This window comes from Desmodus rotundus, chromosome 8 (genome assembly GCF_022682495.2).
Source record: "Desmodus rotundus isolate HL8 chromosome 8, HLdesRot8A.1, whole genome shotgun sequence".
Classification (NCBI taxonomy): Eukaryota; Metazoa; Chordata; class Mammalia; order Chiroptera; family Phyllostomidae; genus Desmodus; species Desmodus rotundus.
The window spans coordinates 71,396,790-71,418,705 of record NC_071394.1 but is presented as its reverse complement, the minus strand read 5'-3'; the positions used below and the strand labels follow the sequence as shown (position 1 = coordinate 71,418,705).

General features: G+C 39.2%; 1 protein-coding gene across 18 annotated transcripts in view; it reads right to left on the bottom strand.

The window, feature by feature from the left end:
- FOXP1 (forkhead box P1) overlaps positions 1–21,916 on the bottom strand; it is a 629,322-nt gene that overhangs the window by 5,309 nt on the left and 602,097 nt on the right. For 16 of the 18 annotated variants that reach the window (XM_053930432.1, XM_045192423.3, XM_045192424.3 and 13 more), the window contains 6 exons: positions 16,511–16,712; positions 16,333–16,412; positions 15,630–15,731; positions 11,646–11,767; positions 9,829–9,898; positions 4,901–5,067 (listed from right to left, as the gene is read on the bottom strand). In XM_053930432.1, coding sequence (XP_053786407.1) covers positions 4,901–5,067; positions 9,829–9,898; positions 11,646–11,767; positions 15,630–15,731; positions 16,333–16,412; positions 16,511–16,712 — 743 coding nt within the window. The remainder of the gene's footprint in view (positions 1–4,900; positions 5,068–9,828; positions 9,899–11,645; positions 11,768–15,629; positions 15,732–16,332; positions 16,413–16,510; positions 16,713–21,916) is intronic. The other 2 variants (XM_071222259.1, XM_053930431.2) reach the window with 1 other exon arrangement.

The window sequence follows — 21,916 nt, the reverse complement described above, 5'->3', positions numbered from 1 at the left end:
AACACAGCAAAGAGACACCATGATACATGCTTGAAACTCCAAATTAATGCATATTTTTACAAACTGTCAATAAGGCAAGAAAAGCCCTGCCAGGAAACACAAACGAAGAGGAAGAGGCTCCCTCAACACAACAATATGATAAGAAAGCAGAGCCCCAATCAGAATAATAACGCTGTCAGCTGTAAACAAGGCAGAACATGAGGCCGGCTGGTAGCGGCCACCAGGATATGGGCCCTGCAAGATGATCTGCCAACTGCCTCATTATGGACTGAGCAGGGTTCAGCCTAAGGGGCCCCGCAGGGATCACAGGACACCACTCTGATAACAATTGAGAAATGCTGTTCGTAAATCATATTTACAACCAACTCTTTACAAATACAAATTACTTTCTGTTACAGGGCTTTTGATATGTAAAAGAGCCATTCAAGTTAAACTGGCCCCGTTGCTGGGACAGGCTGCAGAAGGAAGGATTTTTAATTGACATTATCAAGTATTAGTAATAAGAAGTGTTACTGTCTCTGCTTATATCCTGAGATGGGTTTCTTGTAGGCCCCAGAGACATTGAAGTTAAGAACAATGTAACAATAGCAAGGGCGGGGGTGGGGGGTGGGGGCGGGGACAGTGGGTAGAGGGGATTACAGGAACTACTATAAAGGACACATGAACAAATCCAAGGGGGAGGGTGGAGAGGGGGGAGGGAAGTGGGTTCACCTGGGGTGGGGTGAAGGGATGGGGGAAAAGGCATACAACTGTAATTAAATAACAATAAATAAATTAAAAAAAAAAAAAAAAAAAAGAAGTGTTACTGGGGGATGGCTGGTTTCCTAAATAATTGATGCTGTATGCAAACCCTGAAGGCCACTTGGACCATTCAAAACCAAACGGGAGTGCTTTGGACTGCTCTCGGATGTAAACCTTCAGAAAACCAATTGACTCTAATATTAGCACAGCCTAGAGAGTCTTTCAGGGTAGGTGTTAAGATAAATAGCTTCTTAAAAACCATGCCCATATTCTTAAAAACTATTTGCAAAACAAAACATACCCAAATTGTATGACAGCGCCCTGTACTAGCTGTGCTCTACCTACTTTGAGTTTTTAATGGCGCCATTTACCTGTGTTTCTACGGTGAGACCCAGGACTGGCTATATAATTTGCAGCGCCCTATGTAGTAAGAATTTCAAGATGGAGATAGCTTTAAGCATGGCCCATGCAACTGCCTACATGAATGCCTGGAAAGTCAGCCCGGGCAGGATCCCCTATATTCTTTTGGGAAGAATTAGCTGTATTGATGATTATTCCTTTAAAAACGTCACCCATAACCCCTAATTAGTGGAGGTGTTTTGTTTTTGCCTAGCCTCTCCATTTGGGGTCATATTTTTATATCCTGTAAACACAGCAGGAACACAACTGTTTATTTTTCTAGCTTTACAGTTATAATTTTATGGCTATGTGAGATACCATTAATGTGTTGACACATTAGCACCTTAATACTCAAGAGTTTGTGATTGTCTTTTTTCTTTCCCCTCTCTTGTGCTGTTTGTACACTACAATGACGACTTTTATCCATTAATATTTCTACTTCTGTTGATTTACCCCCTTTAGGATAAATTTCTAAGAATGAAATTTAAGTTAGAGCAAAGGCCAAAACATCTTTATGGTTATGAGTTACTGTGGTAATAATTTCCAAAGGGGCTATATCAATTTACACTGAACCTCATCAGCACCAAGCATTAGTTTTTAAAAATGTTTTGTTGCTTAGCAGGTATAAGGTAAGCTCAGGTTACCTTAAATTGTGTTTCTGGAATTTCTGACAACAGTGTACATTTCTTCTAGTTTGTTTCACATTTTTACTATTGAGAATTGTTAACTGCCTTCTTCACTAATCACATGGTTGTGACTAATTGGATAAAAATGTGTCTGTGTTTTACTCTGCTATATATTGAGGTTCAAATGTAGTTTTTCAACATTTTCCTGGTTCCATTATTTTAAACTATCAGATTTATTAATCTTTTCTGGTTTAGAAATCTGAATTTGATGATGTGAGACAATAAAAGGATATGGGAAAGAGCGGGTGGGAGGACCTAGAAGAAATTGGTCATAATGAAATTCCTGCTTTATAGTTTTTAGACTTTGACAAATATTTTGCTGGGCAAAACAATTAAATGAATAAAAATCCGATACCTATAAGCACCCCCCAACAGAGTGCGCATTAGGGAGTGTTTTGTTCCCCCCGCCTCACATTTGCAGCCAAACTTAATTAATAGTATCACCATCACAAAGACACAGGTAATGACCCTAACATGCCTACGGGCTCAAGCCCAGTGTCAAATGCAGAGTGGGCCCCCACAAATATTAACTGATGAGATCTCCTGTGTGACAACCTGACAACACAACCAGAGATGAAATCCAGCTTCCTGACATGTCTTGATACCAGCAGATCCCCGACAGACACATAGTGCTCAGACAGTAAGAGAGAATGGATTTTCATTCAAGATATACTTCCGGTAAGATGCAAACTATTTAGATACTATGCTTCACACATACCCATGTGTCTTCTACAAAGGAGCTGCAGGATACTCCTTCTTCTCTTGCAGGTCAAACTCCCCACACCCATGCCAGCTTTTTCTCCAACTCCTACTTCCCAAAGGGCTACTAGTGAATAACTGTAAAACCACACATTTCCCATCTTACATCCAAGTAATTCCTTTGTTCAGCAACTCTGGGAACACAAGAGTTTTAAAGCTGACTGGTGTTTAAAGGCATTGTGTTCCCAGGGCATGCACACAGCTTTGAGTATTTTGCTTTGTAGCTCCTTTAGCTCCTATCAGTATAAAAGTGTAATGCCCCAAAGCTATAATTATATGACTACTTTTTAGGGTTTCAAAAGAGAAAGAAAATGTAACAGTATTTGGGTGTCACAGAAACAGTAAGAATGAAGGGTTCTGTTCCAACACCAGACATTACCTAGGCTACAGTACTAACAAAGTCCTTTAGGCCTTGCTGTAAGGTGTACAGCTTGATTTATTCCAATAGCCTGGAACAGTCAAGAAACAATTTACATCATAGCAGCGCAATGCACACTGGGCAAGAATGAAAACTATGTCATTAGAGAATTCGCTTAATGGAAGTCTGGGGTCAAAAAGAATAAGAGTCTATGACACTGACAGCAGGCATAGGGGACATGCTGTTGACATACGATTATATTTAGCAAGAAGTGTGAACCTGCAAGATTTGAGCAAAAAATCATATGCATTTTGATGTCTTTACGTAAGGTTTCTTTCTTTTTTTTTTTTAAGTGGCTGAAACCTCCATTTTGTTAAAAATTATGCTGACTGCTGTAAAACATGGTTTCTGGTAATAGTGGGGTTAATTCAAAGTTGTTAAACAAATTAACTTTATAGTGACTTTATCTTGTACAGCAAAATTAACATTACTCTAAAATGTTGCCTGACGTTTTTATCCAAATATCTTTCTTGTTTTTCCTTTTGGTAGTGAACCTTTATACTAAATAGGAATATACATCAACTAAGTCTTGGAGTTCATATGGATTATGAGAAACAGCATATTTTCCATTCAATAACATCAGATATTTTTGCTCTAATGAGTCATTCTTGAAGTAGCTTATATAGCAATTCACATTTGCTCTGAACTTCCTTGATGACTGAATAAAATCTCCTGTCATGACAATGATTTAAAAATGAACATGAGTGTGGTAGCAATCAAGTCAGAAACACCATGTTGCTTTAGAAAGCATGATATATGGGAATATCTCTTAGAATAGCGTGGAGTAAATGCTCAGAGACTATTCATATAAACTAAAAATCACTTCCATCTTTAAAAATCATAAATTGAAATGCTAAATAGTCAAATTTCAGATTCCCTCAAACCCACCAATTACCCTGGCAGACAGCATTTTTTCTTTGTCATTAGATGCCAATGCATTCTGTTCCTAATCGCTGCAGGTCATATTTTCCATTCCTGTTGCTCCAATAATCTTAAAATAAGATGTTGATGCACAATTCAGAAAGACTGTGTAGACAAGCAGCTTGTTCTAAGAGCTGACAGTGTGCAAACACTGAGCTAGTTTATTCCTTTAGAGTGGGCATAGTTTTGCAGACACTTGCTAAAAGGAAGACTCATTCTATAGCACTCCCCTTCTAGCCCCCCACCCTGGCAAATCCAATTATTTGGGAGAGTGTGGTTTCTGTTCTCTTTTGACCTTTTCCTGGGAGAGAGGGAGTTGTTAAGAGTCACACTTGTTCTCTCCCATGACACACCCACAGGGGATCGCAGCCTTTCCTGTGGTTGGCCTGGTCCTGGGGACATTCACACTCAGCATGGACAACCCTCACCCCTCACTTCATTCAGTTATATGTGTGCTCATTACACTGCCGTCTGCTGCTCGAATGCTCCTATTAATTTTCCTTTTGATATTTTAAGAGCAACCTGTAAATCATTCTGCCTTTCACTGGTGCCATCATTAATTCTCAGTAATAATGCTCTGGCACTACGTTCGCAGTTGAGCTTATCACACAAGCAGGTAAACAAACATCTTTCTCCCTGCTCCATCCAGCAAGCCTGTGAGTTGAACAAACCACAGACTTTTTCAGAGTGATGTACGCTAATTTTAGGAGGACCTCAGATGGCTTAAATAACGGCCTGAGATGCCAAGTAGAGGGCTTTTACTGCTGTGTGCACTTAAAGGCTGCATGAAGCCATCGCTTTTATGGGAAAGTTAGAAAATGGTGCTAACCAAGCTAAACATTAGCAGAAGTACTGGGTTGCAGGAAATGGGAAATTACAGAAAAAGCGTAAAAGCGGCCACAGAAGGGCTTGTGTGCACATAAAACGGGGAGACTGGCATCTGAAAGCAGTTATCTTCTGCGTGGACAGTACTCACACAGCTTGCACAGGGGATCGGCCTGGACTGCTGTCGCTCTCGTTGCTGTTGGTGTGCTCCATTGCCCCGTTCAGCTCTTCCCGCATGACGCTGGCTAAGTTGCCCAGAGTGGGATTTCCCATGGAAGCGGTAGTGTATAGAGGTATACTATTCTCAGCCATCGAAGCCTGCCATCAACCAAGAGAAAATTCATGAAGACATAGGGTGTGCATAGAGAGGTAAGCTATTAATTACAGATGTATTCGATAATCTCCAGTTTAAGTTCATTGTAGAGTGGTTGGCAAACTTAGGTTTCTAGAGTGAGACAGATTTTGCTTTAAACGTAAGACTTGTGACACATGTCCCAAGCCTGGTTTCAAAGAGCTACCTGGGCGGTGGGAGGGGAACTCAATTCAGCCCTGCTGTGTAGAGTCACATGGTCCAGGCAAGGTGATCTAATATGAGGTTTATGTCTGATGCCTTTTTTCAAGAGCAACTGAATATTTCCAGATCACAGGGAACTATAATGGAATTTTCATTTCTTTATCCACTTTGATTGACTCCAGTATTGGATATTAGAGGGTTGATTAGATTATTGTGGCTGCACAGCTCAAACTTATGAGAATTTCCATAAACATTTACTTCACAGAACCTATAGAAGAGGAAGAGACTATAGAATTGGAATCAGTTTTTATCTCCCATCACTCCCCTTTTGAATGATTTTTGAATTCGTTCCGTTGCAGTTTGGGACAAGTGGTTGAAGGTAACACCACACAGTCTTTCAGACTCACATCACACCGATCGCCTAGAGTTTCAGGACTGCAAGTCTATCCATCTATTTATCGATCTATCTCTACCAAAAGGAAGCTCTAAATAGTATTTCTCTGGGATGCTTAAGTAGATCCATACTGAGGGTGACAAAGTCAGTCCAAATGAGTGTCTGCCAAAAAAAGTGTGGAAATTAAAAGAAAAATTCCTGAACTCTGTAGTGGAATACTGTTCACTTCCTATCTTACTGCATGTTAATAAAATGGCCACTCAGTCCGAAATGCAGAAGACAGTCAACTGTGTCACTGGACTAAAGTCTCCACGTTGTTTCATGTGGGTAGTGATTATGACCCAGTGGCTTTTCATTTTATTGAAGAGGACAGACTTTCAAAAACTAGCAGTTGCAATTATACCAAGATTTATCAAAACTGTCCTCTTGCAGGCCACACTATGCCTCGTTGTCCATCCTAATGAGGAAAAATTATAGTCTTAAGACAACCTGGCATGTGACTTCAACTGGCCAGTCATGCAGAGTCCAAACTATTCTCGAAACCCTGGCTCTAGACAGAAAGAAAGAACCAAACATGGAGAAAGAATGGGTGTAAAACTGGGCTGCAGGGAACCTTCCTATTATGATAATCACAGTCTCACTGTATAAATGCCAAAGCCTGAAAAGCCTTCTGGATTCAAGCCCCATGTTAGAAGAACTATACACACCTAACCTAGCATTGGCTAATGGACTATTTATTTCAAAGCCAGGCCGCCTACAAGCCCACAGCTTTTCCTTCCTTCCACTTCAAAATTCATATAACTATCTTCTTTTAAAAAGTGGGATTTTTATTTCCAAAATGAGTGAACCCATTCTGATGAATAGCAAATTTGAACATTTGTCATTTTTCTGCAGTTTGTCAAATAATTTGCATCTAGTGCTTTTTCAACAAATCTCTTATAATTGCAATAATACATTTCTCTATTTTTTGGCAGAGCGAAAAGCAGGAGTACTTGCTAGGCGTGTGTGGTGTGCACGTGCGTGTGCGCACGAACCGCAGCTGGATAAGCATCTTAACTGCCTTAATTTGAAGCAACACAGTGGTCGTGCCTCTGCTGGTCATGAGAGCTCTGTTAGGACTATCTTCTGAATCACTTTCCCCCCAAATGCCACAAGATTGGCTCCCACTAGCTCACTTCTCTATTATATAGTCAGAATGTGGTACAAGTAAGGCCATCTCTAGCTTAGCACTTTAGCAGCTGCTCGAGACAAATATTGAGAAGTAAAAATAAAATTGAAATGTTTATGAGAATGTGCTCTTTGGGATGAGGTACTTACCCAATGGACTAGGCAACCTCCCTGGGGTAATTTGTTCCCCTTGGCTCTCAAAGTGTTCTAGGTCTCGGCCATTTCTGATTGGGATTGCATCATAAAACATGGGCAGAGACCCAGAAGCCACAATGGCGAAATGTATCCATAAGTGTAAATGTATCCACTTACACTGACGCTTTGGTTTTCAAACAAGAAAAATATAAGTGAAGAAACCCAGCACTGTCCACTTAAAAAATAATCTGTGGGCTGCAAAGAGAACCCGGTGCCTGATACACAATAGAGCCACTTGAACGTTCTTTGTTGAGTGAGTGATCTAAGCAACCCACCCAAGGTTAGAAAAATTTTCACCAACTGCCTATGCCTAAACAAGTGGTTCCTTTTGTAGTTGATGACCACTTAAGGAACAGCTGGACTACAATTTTTATGATGGACTTAATTGTATAAATGGTCCTGTGCACAGTATGTGGTTTTGTATCAAACTGGCACCTCTGCCAAGAAAACGAAGGTGCTTAAGTCGTAGTGCTAAGTCTGTAAGTACCATCGCTCCTGGAATGTGAACTACTCTGAGGGCCCTGGGGAAAAGGCAGTCTATAAATATGAAGCTTTACAGTTACCCTTAGTTACTATACTTTTTGAAAGCATAATGCAATCTGTCCCAAGTCCAAAGTTTTATTTCTGTAGTAGATTCTGCTGTCCTATTTTATATATTGTACATCTTGCATTATGTTACTCTAGTAATCTTTTAAAGATGTTGTTCCACTATTATTTTTACTTGTCTTGAAAAATGGAAATGGGCAATAATGGAAAGGAAGACCTGCTGGTAGAATCTTTATTTAATTTGCACAGCAGGAAGTTCCCTTATGAGACTGTCTACTGACCACGGAACCAAACCGAAAGAGGGCAGGGAAAGGACCGCTCCTCAACATGAAATTGTATCAGCTGATTTACCTTACTTCATTATGGACATAAAGTGTTCTTGGAAAAATGCAGCAGCATTTTGAGCTCTCACTGAAAACAAGGAAAGGTGCAGAGGATGCAAAAAACAAATGTTTTAAAGATGAAACTTGAACAGCTGTGCAATGATAGAGCATTCTAATCGAAATCAGTTACACAGTTAAGGGAATCCAGAGGATGGAGGATCACTGCCTTTTTTTTTTTAACCCTTTCTACTTCATGAATGTAAAATGAGCTTGTAATCTTAATACTATTCTAGACACAGCAGAGCAGCCTTTAAATTCACTCTTCACAAGACTCCAGGGAAAATAAGTTACTAATGAATGGTATTTACAGTGGTGGCATCTAAGCATGCTTTCATTTGCTTTTCTAAAGCTATTTTGTAAACTACAAGTAATTAAAAGAAATGCAGAGAGTAGTTCCTCCTATTAAATTTGGGTCAGGCTAAGAATAAATAAATATAATTACTGAAAAGCGAAGTTCAGTGAAATCTGCCTCTGCACTGAAACTGTATGAAAGGCATGTCATCCATTCTTGGGAGCCTGAAGCCTCTGCTGACTGATCTGGGAAAATAATTTTGTACCTTGCAGAGTAGGTGCTCAATAAATATTTGTTTAATGTGTAGCAAAGCCATCATTATCTCCTCTTTAACCCACCCCTTTCCCATAATACCAAGTGTCTCAACCATTCTTTCATTATCATCCTGTAAAGAGCCTTTTTTTTTAGACTTTTGCTTCTCTATTCATGCTGTCCCCTCATGAAGTCTGAATATCTGTTTAGGTACTCTTGCCTGCTGGAGGGGGCACAAGACATTGTAATAGCTAAGTACCAATTTTAGGGTGACACAGTCCCCATCAAGAATGCATGCTAGCAAAAACATCCCTTGGAGATCTCTACTTAATACTATTGCAGAGAAGGTCTGCAATAGTATTAGGTTATGTATGTCAGCTCTATCTATAGAGTATGTCATCTAAAAGTTACCAAGAGTGCCTAGGCCACTGTTCCAGAACAATGTAGGCGGGGTCAAAATCAATCAGGACCATTGGCCACAGGGACAGCCTACCTGTGAAGTCCTGGAGGAGGTGTGAATCCTACCCAGGTACTTTAATGAGGTAGTACTTCAGTCTTTTTGTGGACTTATGAAATGACTTTACTACTTGGTAACTGAGGAACACAGTAGATAAAAGGCTTGCGAGATGCAGACGCTGCCCTCGTAACTCATGTTATGTGGTAATCTCCCTCCTGCTCAGGGCAGGGGTTGTCCCCCTCTCCCCTCCAGTACCACTGGTTCCTGCGCTGGGCTTGCTTTATCAGTAGGCGATGTTCTATGTGCTCACTATGGGATCGGAGCTATCTGCTGGAATCCTGAAGAGTTTTCTTTAACATCTCTAGCATTTAAACAAAAACAGTTTACTATTACAAAGCAAACCAAACCCAGACACCTACCATCCCCCACCCCAGACAAAAAAAAAAGATGCTAAAACAGACTTTAAAAGAAGAAATAAAAAGCTCAGCCTTCTCTCTAAGCCTGTGAACAATAGAAGGTCACATGATCCAGTGGCCTATCATCCAGCACATTAATAGCTGTGCTAGAGTAATTACACTTGTGGTATTTTTGCCTCAAGTGAAATTCTGAAATAAGAGGATGGAAATTATGATACTGCTGATAAATATTAATAAGTGAACTTTTAATTTTTTTGCCACAATATTCAAAATGCTAAGCATCCTGCTAATGCTGAAGCAGCCAATGTGTTTGCCTCCAGGGAGGACGATGCTTTGTGCACTTAAGAAAAAAGTTTAACGGAATTAAAATTTAATATCTAATTAGAGTGAGGCTAATATATTTTGAAATGAGTGGGGGAGACATGTGCCTCTGCTGTGGATCCCGGACAGCCGTTGATCTTACCTGTAACGCTGCATTGAGAGGTGTGCAGTAGGCGTGGCTGCTCTGCATGTTTTTAATAAGGGAAGGATTACTGCACAAGAAAAAGAAAAAACTCCAAGTTAAATGCAAGCAAGCCCCGAGTTCCCAGCTAAGTTTTGTTTGAGCTTACTGGTAACCTTCCAAATCAGAAATTTCCCCCACAACCAAAGAGAAGTTAGGTTTTCTGGCTTTATTGGGCTGCTCTGTGTGAACCCCTCTGGGAATACAGACTATGCTCTTCAAGGAAACTGGACATAAAATTCTGGCTTAAGTAATGGCCACTGTATCCACTGAACAATATTTATATCAAAATAGTGACCTCTCTGCCAATCTGTAACAGCTTCCCTTACTCTCACAGAAAAGCAGAAGCAGCCTGGGCACTGGGCTGGGGAGTCAGGGAGCTGACTGCAGCATTTCTGGGGGTGAGCTAGCATAATCTTTGCTCTTACATCTCTCCATGATTTGAATTGTAGAGTTACTGCTAGGGAAATGGCATGGTGGCTCCTAATGAAGATCTCCAAGGGATGTTTTTGCCAAAGGAAAATAGAGAGCAGGGTACGCCAGAAGAGGGTCATTGCTAAGTAGGGCAGGGGGTTGGGCTGAAGCTTTTCTTGCATAGCCAAACCTGGGAGGGTATGAGAATATATATACATATATATATTTTGTATAGTGTGTCCACTAACTGAACACACGACAATTTTAAGAAAATCTCTAGCCTGGTAAGAGTAAAAATGCCAAATAAGTGCAGAGGAGATAGATACTGTGGGAAGAGAGGGGCTTCCAGTAGTACAGGACCTCCATTTACCGGAGGCATTTAAAGAAACTACATGTGCTGTTACCCATTTCTATCCTAAGTGTGAAGCATTTTAAGCAAACATGTCACTAAATTTATATTATTATACTAAACAAAAATAAGAAGAAATTTACCCAATTAAATACACATATTAACTCTAAATAAAAACTTCCTTTTTCCTTGGAGGAATTATAAGTATTTAGTTATAGGGTCCCCGAATGCTGCTGAATCAAAAGATAACCAGTATAGCGTTTGCATTAAAGACATCAAAAAAGCATTATTCAAGGCACTGGTGTTCCACAGAGAAACGAGAGATATACATGTACAAATCATACAGCTCAGTCCCGTTGCAGAAAGCTGTGGCACAGCTACTTGGTGAAATGCAAAACTACATGGGATGGGTCAACCATGCAAAGCCAAAGCAACAGCAGAAAAAAAAAACAAAAGCAAGTAAAGGCTCTTACTGTGCGACAAGCTCGTCAAAGTTTTCATCGGGGCAGTATTTGCGAGGACGGCCTCGTTGAATATGGCGGCCACGTTTAAACTCTTCGTCATCAACTGTCCAAAAGGACCCAAACTCATCCTCTACTCTGACAAAGCACTTATGCAGTGAGAGGTTGGTGCGAATGGCACCCTGGGATAGGAGCAGCAGCAAAGGAGATGAGGTGGCAACAAAAGGAGACGGGGTTGGGGGTAGAACAGACATCCAATACAGGGAACAGGAAAAAGAAAATAAAATGCAATAAGCATAAGCAAATGGTTTGTGAGGGTTAATATGCATTGCCACCTAAAAGCTACTAGCATGTGATGCAACAAAGACTGGCAAGCAGGGTGGGGACTGGTGGGCATACAAAACAGGAGGGATGAAATGCTTTTTTGCTTCCCTTAACTGAGACAACGTGAGACCAGTCCTTTGGTCTAACACCATCTTGCAGCCAAAGCCTCTACGTTACGCTCGTTAGCACAATCCAAGCTGGGCTGAGAAGTTCAAATACGGTGGACGTACCCACTGATCTTTTGTGGCCTTCGTTTTTGGAACTCTACTTCATCCACTGTCCATACTGCCCCTTTTACGTTTTCTACTCGCACAAAACACTTGTGAAGACTAAGATTATGACGCACTGCATTCTGCAGCAAGTATAAAAGAGAGAACATTTACATTTTCTATAAGAAAAGACTCCAAAAACAGCAGTAAATTCAGCCTAACAGTCCACATTCGTAAAACCATCCCCGAGAGCGACAGCAACCATCCCCGTGGACACCCTTTTCTTGTGGTCAAGAGTGCCTTGTCCAAAAGCAAAGACAAAAAACCTAAAACCATAAATTAATTGTAGTTTTGGCATTTTAGTCTAGTCTCTGGTCATAGCGATCCAGAAGAAAAAAAAAATTTCATATGCATGTAAGCCCAAAATAAATTTCACAGTAAAAATCTGAAAATATTGTTAATATGACTTAAAAATAAGGAAACATGTACAGCATAAAACTGTCCCTTTAAATTCACTTACCTCACAAAAAAAGGGCAGTTTGTTTCTATTTTTTAAACCATGAAAGATGAAGACACAGTTATTATTGTTCAATATATTTTGTTCTTGTTCTTTTTGCTTATTAAAATTTTGGCTTTAAAATCGTCTATGGGTTTTCTCAGATGTATTAAAAAGAAACCTAAATTGGATATTACCATTGAGAGTATCACCTCCTGTAGTTGACAGAAGCAGGGGGTGAAATGACCCCCAATGGATCGGTATCCATCAGCAAGCTATATGTTACCCTCCAGAAACTATATAGAAATTGGCCCTTACTATGGGCAAGCACCTTAATTAACTGAGAAAATGCCAAAGGAACATATGAGTAGAATTCTCAATGGGAAAATGATGATATTCCTGCATTAATGGTTTCAACAGATACATGTTTCTTTGCTATGGTTAAAGAAAAAGTCATCTCTGTTCATTCCTAAGTGGAGACCCTTGACATCTATAATCTATCAGAAAGAAGGATCTCAACTGAGGGTTGAAAAGCTTCTAATATCTCATCTCTCCTTTGAATTTAAAGAAAATCTACCACTCTTACTGGATCCAATAACAAGCATGGCTTCATTTCTTTAGTTCTCCTTATTAAACTTACTGATCTGGACTCAAAGATAGACATGAGGACATTACAAAGAGACACATTTCATTTACTCAAACTTTCTTCTTATAAGGAACATGCAGGTGGCAGTGGCATGAGAAGCTGACGCTACGTCGCACTTCATATACCCTGCTTCAAGCCCTTTACTCAATTCCATTAAAGTTGCTATTGCTCAAACATTTTGCACCCCTCCCCTTCTACCACTTGCAATATTTCCTCTCTAAATTAGCCTTCAAATGACAAATCTTAATATTTTGAAAAGGGATTCAATTTTTGAATAATCACCATTGGTAACTCTGATGAGTCAAACTAAATAATAATGAATTTTTTTCTTTTCTGACATGGAATATTTATAAGACAATGAGACTAATTTTATTACATGGCCTGATGAACCTGCTCCTAAGGAGAATCCACATGACGAATTCTTGAGGAGCTTCTGAGCAATGTCAGCATAACTGGGGTAGGTTCAAGACGCCCCAGGTGAGAGTGAAAGGACCCCCTGATTCACAAACAGGTTTGCTAACTTTGCGCGAAAACAAAACAAAACTCTCTGAAAAACATTCAGCATGTTATAATTGTACTTAGTAAGACCAATTTCTTTGCACATAAATTGTAGTCTGGTCTCTAAATAAACCTATTTTTTATACTGTACACAGGTACAGTACGCATCCACTGTTATCCCTTAGAACAATACGGAGGAGTTTGAAGTAAAGAAATACACCCAAATTTCATTAAAAAAAACACAACAGACTGAGCATGTATACATACGGGAGACATAACTGGGAAAGAAATCCACATTACTTCTCCTCTTAACCACTGTTTGATGTTTTAAAATAAGCAGCAAAATGTACAGAACTGAAAAGATTTAAAGTAGCTACATCTGGAAGGAAAGACGCTTTCTATTTGTCTGAACTACATGGACGTGTAAGTAAAGATGTAAGGTCAAAGCTTAAGTTGTGTTTTCAGGGCTGTTGTACGTCTAAGCAAAAGCAACTAGAAAATGAGAGTTTCCCCAAAAGATGAATAAGCTCTTTTCAGTCATCACTTTAACTGGACATTTCATCTTTTTCCTAAGATTGTAATTCAAATAAGGACACGTAAAGGAGATTACACACATTGGTGATTCATTAAGTACTTCATTTAGGATTATTCATATTAACGACATTTTCTTCTATAGTTTGCAAAAACAAAAATGTTAAACCTAAATATCTGAGCTTAAGTATCATGTTCACAACTGATAATTATTTTTAAATGTGATTATTTGCTGTTTAGAAAAGGTAATTTGAAGAAAATGTCTGCTTCATACTGTATTTTCTAAATTTTGAAAAGTATTCATAGCTATACATCCTTCGTATTTTATCTCCCAAGGCAGGTGGGAAGAGGGTAGAATTTTAAACACAGGTTGCCTTCAGCGCCCATGTATCTTAATGGAAATAATAAAGACATTTTAGGCCACATAGATATCCATAGCTCCATAAATTTGATGAATTAATTCTACAGTTATATTCATTTTCTTTTAAAATGCTAATTTATCAACAATGTAACAGAGGAAATATGATTTGGTTTTGCTTGTGTTTTTCTCCCATATAAAGTGAAGGAAGTAACAAGACAGACATTTATTTTAAGCAAAACAAAATTTCCTTATACCCCATAATATATCCCTATTGTATTTAAAACAATGACATGTAAAAATACCCTAAAATATTTTTATTTTAAATGTATTTAAATGTTATAAAATTTAGGGAATATAAGAATTCTAGGTAGTAAAAATGCAAAAAAAAAAAAAAAAGAAAACCTCTCGCAAATATTATATTGTATCTGCCTTCTTGTACACTAATATTAGAAACCAAGAAATTGAAAGTAGGAAAACTAAAAAATTTGCGAGGGCTTCATCTAACACACAGAATAAATACTAATAGAATCTATGAACCAATTGCTGAACTGAAAAGTGAGGTATGTCGCGTGACCTCACACTTTGTTGGGGGTATCCAACATGGACCTATGGAATTTGACCTGTTTTAAAGCAAATGGGGGTTAAAGTGAAGTTACATAATTCCAAAGCTACTTTTCTTGCCCAGAATATCTAACAGTTTCTTGACTTAAAAAAACAAAAAAATGACAGTATTTTTCGGATTATAAGACACAATTTCCCCCCCAAATTTGGGAGGAAAATGGGGGTGCATCTTATAGTCGGAATGTAGCTTACCTGGCTCTCTCTCTGTGGGGGTGGGGGTGGCCGTGGTGGAGCAGGGTTTTTTCCCTATTTTCCTTCTCTAAAACCTAGGTGCATCTTTTGGTCCGGTGTGTCTTTTAGTCCGAAAAATACAATAATCGAGTATTGTGTTCTCCTGTAATAACTCCCACAGATAGTGCTAGTGATTGGATTGCAAAGCTTCCTTCACTAATTGGGCTAAGGAGATTTTACACAACCAATGAAAGTTATGTCAAGTTTGATCATTTCTCCAGGTCTTTAATGGCATAGCAAATAATTACGTATCACTGCAAATACTGGAGGTGGTTAAAGACATAAAAGCATGATGTTTGTGTTAAGTAATAGAACCACCTCAAAATGAGGGCAACAGTGCCCTCTGCTACGTTCTCCTACATATTCCAACCAGAGGGGGCTGATATCACTGGATGGTCCATCCAAATGTCTGATGCCAATGTAATGGGAATCTTCCATCCCAGTGTTTTAACCACAATGGAACTATTTTCTTAAGCAATTGTTACTATAAATTAGACTCTATGAGTGGATCAAAAAATGTAAATGTAACTTACAACAAGTGCATTTTTTTCCAACAACAAAATCTCTTCTAGAAATGGTAAAAGATCAAGACTGAACAGGCCTGTGAGAAAGACTGATTACCTTCCACGTGGCCGCGTTGCGTCGAAAGTAAGCAAACATTCGTGTGAACCAGTTATAGATTTCATTTAGTGTTAGCTGCTTTTCTGGAGATTCAAGAATGGCCTGTGAAGTCAAAGTAACACAAGATAATTTATGACCAAATCAGCAGAACTGTCACTGAACAGTTCCTTGCAAATATAAAATAACCATGTTTCAGAGCTAAATCCTAAGAAAGGTTTTACAAAATGATCTCAGATTAATGGTTGTATTTAACAGCTCAATAGTAAAATTCAAAATGAAATTATCTAATTGTTTTGAGTTTTTATTTCTGTTTCCATACAGAAATATTAATTTATTAGTCATTCATAAAGAAGAATCAAAAAGAAATGCAAAACATTTCACTAGCTGATTAAAGCTCAGTAATTATTTAGAGCTCAGATTAATTCTAGGGATCAGAGATTACTGTAGCTTGTGATAATTGACTTGCCATCTTTAAACAGGCTCATTTTCACTGTTGTGTGAAATGAATTTCCTAATAATCACATCGTATTGTAATACTTAATCAAAAGCAATTATGTTATATATTTCAGTTTTTAAAAACCTTATAGACAAGGTGTTAGCATGCCTGCATTCTAAATGGTTTTAAATCTACTTCATCAATATACTATATCCATGTTCACGTACACCTTTTGATATAACTTCATATAATGTGTTATTTACTTACCTGCCTAATTAAGGATGCATATGTAAATGGTGGTCTAACTTCTGCATTCTTATAAAATTCTTGGTTCTGCGCAATATCTGCTGAATAAGAATCATTGTCTTGTTAATTATGACATTTGAGGCTGGTCTACAAAAGGTGCACGTTGTAATTTTACATGAGGCAAAAATAAAGTATCTACCTGAAGAGATGGGCACATTGTATTTGTCTGAGTACCGCCTGCGGATGGGTCCCACTGTGTGCATGCTGGTGGTGGTGATGACGGAGGGTCCTTGGGTGTTGGGAGTGATGGGGGCAGTTGGGGTAGTCGGAGTATGAGGTAAGCTCTGTGGAGAAGCCTCCGATGCAGATTTAGAGAGTGTGACACTTGATACCAGATTCAGCTGTAAGAAAAGAACAATTCTTTGAAGACCTTCAAAAAAAGAAGTACGGAACGACCAGGAAAGCAACTAAATTCCAGCAAAAATAATATAGAGGGGATGCCTGGCTAGTTTTATTTCTCTAAGTAGATGTTTCTAATCAACTGAAATATGAGGTGAGTTCCCATGTAAACACAACTCAGTAGTTAGCTGGGATTCGTTGATATAGACCTGGACTCTGCAACAAGACTTTCTGCAATGTGCTACAGCACAAGCACGTAGCTGTTTTCACTTAATTTGTTTTAAAGATTTTATTTATTTATTTATTTATTTTTAGAGAGAGGGGAAGGGAAGGAGAAAGAGAGGGAGAGAAACATCAATGTGTGGTTGCCTCTCATGCGCCTCCTACTGTGGACCTGGCCCACAACCCAGGCACATGCCCTGACTGGAAACAGAAGTGGCAATCCTTTGGTTCGGGGGCTGGCACTCAATCCACTGAGCCACACCAGCCAGGGCTGTTTTCACTTAATTTTTAATAATAAAACCTTGAGGTTTAATGAATTTAAATGTAGTCATGTGTCAGCAGTGCCCCTACCACACTGAACAGCACAGAGACAGGCTACTAATATTCACAATGAAACATCTTAGATGGGAACTAGTACAAGTACGTTTGACCTGTGACTGAATTAAAACAAGTTATATTGATCCAGTAAGCTGTGATTTTGTTCTCTTGGCCAGAAGAGACTAATCTTTGAAAGCTTTATGTGTAATCTTGATTACTCTGTCATACATGGGATTGGAATATACTAATAAGGATATGGCATATGAGACACATGGAACTATAAAATTTTTGATGTTTCTTTTTCCCTTCAAGTTACGAATGTTCACCAATTTACAGTGTAGGGCAAAAGTAGGTTTTATAGCTGTTTGTATGGAAAATAGTTAATAAGTAATAACACAAGAAGAAACTCTGTTTCACAAACTGTAAACATACTTTCGCTCCACTCTGTACTGTAACAATCTATTGCGTCAAGTAAGAAGAGGAGTACCATTTATTTGAAGTAATGTAGAGAAAAATCAATAGTACTGTTTTGATTCTTTCTTTGTGTCTATCAACTTAAATTTCACCCTGAGTACTTCCCTTTTTAGTACTGGAAAAAGAGGCTTATCCCCTTGCCCCCCTTTCCCCAAATCTGTTGTTACAGAAATATTAAGTCTGGCTGTGCTGAAGAACTTGATCATTTTCAACATATTTATTACAGTTTATACAGAATTGCTAACTCAGATACATACAGTTGGCCCAGATCCAAGAAACTTCAGCAGAATAGGCTTACTTGATAACATTTTCTCAAGCCATATTTTGAATCACTTAACAAAATAAGACTGTTTCACCATCACAATAGTTCTAGTACAAGGCATTATTTGTGGAAGGTATTCAAAATGAGATTCCTCTGAGATAATAATCAAAGAACTTATTAAAAGAGAGTTCCAATTTATTGAGACGACTCAACCTTGCTCATACTCTAGTAATGAAAAGGCCATGAGAAACTTCTCTTGCCTTATATATGTTTAGAGTAATTCCATAAAAGGGCAATGAATTTGAAGAAAGAGGAAGATCAAATATCGTTAGGAAAATATTAATGGGGAAATGTAAACACAGTGTTGGAAACTGAATGTTGGGTTGGCAGCTTTTATTTGTGCTTTCTTTTTTATCCTCCCCTTCCCTGGAAATGGTGACTCTGTCAGCTGAAGATCCCTGTCCTGTACCCCTATGCCTGACAAGAACAAGCTAAGGACACTGCTCTGCCCTGACAAATCTCCAGGCGAGCTGGGTAGGTGCCAGGAGGACCTGCTTTATCAGTGCCGGAAACCCGGCTTCATGACGCGCGTCTGCAGACTGAATGCTTGCAGTTCAGAGCAGCAGCCACGGAACAGAGCCACAGGGGAGGCTGCAGAGAGGCCAAGTGGGAAGGTGGGGGCTGATCTCTTTGCCTCAGACCTTTAATACTGACCACGTGCAAAAACTGCGGATAAGCCTCAGCTCAAAGAGTCAAGGAAACAAGTACATGAAAGTCTAAAGCTCATAAATTTATAACTCTTAATTCAGAGGTGCTACACCTAAGAATGTCAGAACCCTCTGGAAAGCCATGGATACCATGTGTAAAAACCAAGTTGTAAACTATTTGCCACTATGTGGTTTTTACTGAATTCTCATACTATCGCTAATGCTTGAGATGTTATTATTCATATTTTACGGACAAGCAAACTGAGGCTCATGAGATATGGAATAACTGGCCCATATTCACAACCTGGAGCCAAAGTGACACACACACTTGCGATCCCAGGCCTTTCGTAGAGTCTTCTTGTGCCCAGGTAATGAGGGAAACACAACTAAACTAAACTAACCAGTTTTATTTCTCTGTAGGCTCATTTTAAGAAAGGATTCAGTTATCTCTGCTTCTAACTGACACACAGTAAATATTCCTGATCAAATATGGGGCCTTTGATATTAAACAGAACATGTAATTGCTGCCCTTGAAGAGCTTACCATCAAATGAAGGCACTGCTCCAAGGAAAACGTGCCAACCACCTTAAAACAATTCTGAGGACTAACTTGACTTTCTGGCCTCTCTTTTCAGTTTACAGACATTACCCTAAATACCATAACTTTCTTAAAAATGCAATGAAATTTTAATATAAATACAACATCCTTAAAAGATATGTGTGCTCCTTTCCAGTTCTGTGGAAAAGATCACCCAGTCTACTGGGTTCTACTCTAACTGCCAAACACCAAGTCTTGTGTACAGACTCGGGAAGTGAAATCCACCTCCGGGTGCTCACGGGCAACAGTAACAGACAAGTCACATAGGATGATGACAAAAATGTAAGAAGAGTCCAACTCTTACAGCATTTATAAAGGTCTCAACACTTGGACTATTCCTACCAAAACAATAGCAGTGAAAAACAAAATTCCTCCAGGTAAGCATGATCCACGAAGAAAGAAATACATTAGAATTTTGTGGAGGTTTTTGAACATCAGTAGCAATAAACACTTAGCCAGAAGAGAGCAGAGAGGAGGCTCCCTAGGCTTGACAAATGACACCGTGATCCACACCCACTGCTAGGCTGTCTCTAATAAGCCACAGAGGAAGCAGCCAATCTGAGCTAATTACCAGATAAAAATGTATTGTAAAGACTCTAATTAGGAGATGAGGATGGAGTTGATCTAATGATTAAATGCTGCATTCCACTGACCCCACCATCAATGTGCAGTGGTGCAAGATGTCACTGGAATATTTTGCAGAAACAGTAATTTTATTTCGAGAAGGGGAGGCAGTAATATTTGTAATGATGGCTACGAGGTAAACTAATTAAAAGACAGTTCCTAGAGGAAGAGGGTGGCGGAGAGCAGCTGTGGCCATTCCAACACCAAATGCCAAGTCTCAATAGAGGGGCTGCAGTCAAGTGGAAAATTTCTGCCCGACCTCTGCCCTTGCTATTAATTTGCAGGAAAACTAATGACACATATACATATTCCCACAAAATTGTTCTAATTGCTAATTTGCCAAAGGAGCCCAGATTCCAAATTAAACATGACTGTAGCCTGTGAGAGAAGAGAGAACAAAAGGCTGTAACTCCAAACAGAGGGTGCTCTGCCGCGTGAGATCATTTGAAGGCTGAACCAACAAGTTAATGAAATGTCAACCTTGTCAACTGCAATATAAGTTTCTTAACTTCTAAACTTTTGTTTGATGATCACATGCTTGTCTTGAGGAGAAGCCATCTTAGGGAGGAAGGTCACCAGGGACAGATAAGACAAGCAAAGGGAAGGGTTCAAAACAGGCTGTGTTCAAATCTGCTCTTTTAATTAAGGTCTGAAGACAGTGGACAAAAAATTAATTACAGACTCAGAAGACAAGAGCAAATCGGGAATGGTGTGGGTTTTGCTATAATCTTGAAATATTCATCTTAATTGTAAACTACTAAATCTTAATATAATCATCAATTCGAAATGAAAGCATATGTGCTTCGTATTTCTGACTGTAGCTAAGGTTTCAAAAGATAACTTTTTTTCTAGGGCACGGAGCAGGAAGGGATTGGACTGGGAGGGTTTCTTTTCCTATTTTTCTTATTGTGCTCATTTTCTATTTAAAAAGAAGTTGCTATGTTTAGAAAAGTTGGTAACTCTGATATTTTCTACATGGCAAGTTTCCACCGTGTGATGATTTGGGCAAAGATAATCTCTTTGAAAGACTGGCCAAAAGTTAAATTCTTATGTCACTCAAAACTGCTGTAGGGTTTTATTTTTTTTTAATTTCTGTGGGTTCTTGGCCATCATTACCAAAGGACTGTCCTGGGGATCTTCCCGGCCCAGCTACTGTAACTGTCTCACTACCTAATATTCTGCTTAGCCCTTTTGCAAAAATCAGTCTTTACTTTATAAACAGTAACCTCCTCTTTCTTTCAAAGATGATGAGTCATTCATATTTAAAAAAAATAAACAAACCACTGATGCAAACACGGACAGAAACAGACTTGTCGTCAAGTATTCCCATAAGAACTCATTTTTATTTTTGTTTGTGCTCTTGTCTCACATGAGAACAGATTCTGAGAACAAAAGACAATCCTGAGACCAAAGCACCCAGAGACCTCGCTGCTTAGTAGGGGGCTTTCAGGCTCATAGAACTCCTGTTTCTACTGTTGGTTTTACTGGCGTGAGTGGCTCAAGTCCTGCTTTAACTGTGACGGGATTTCTAGAAATGAATCACTCGCATTTGTTCAGGGAGGGCCTTTCTGAGGCTGAAGGGACATTCCCAGACTGTGGGAGGCTAGGATGTGGTGGCAGGGGGAGGCTTTGTTCCCAGCCTTTGCCTTCCTTTGCCACCTCAGCCTGTCCCTGTGACTGTGTTAAAGGGGCTGGTGTCACTGACAGTGACACTCAAAACAAAAACACCGGTACTAAGCTGAGGAGACTTAATGAGAAAGAGTGTATAAAAATAGCTACGTGTGTCTGTTTGAGAACCTCCTTCTCTGACTGCCTAACACTGTCTCTCAGCCACAGCTGGGTGGCACTGGCCCAAAGGGTTGGCTGTTTCTCTGAGTTAAAAGACCCCCTTTGCACACAGGCAGCACTGTGTTTTTATAGCAGCTAAAACTATTTCAAAACAGTCCTAATTGCTATGGTTAGAAAAAAAAGAGAATGTGTAAAAAGGAAAATCCAATACTGC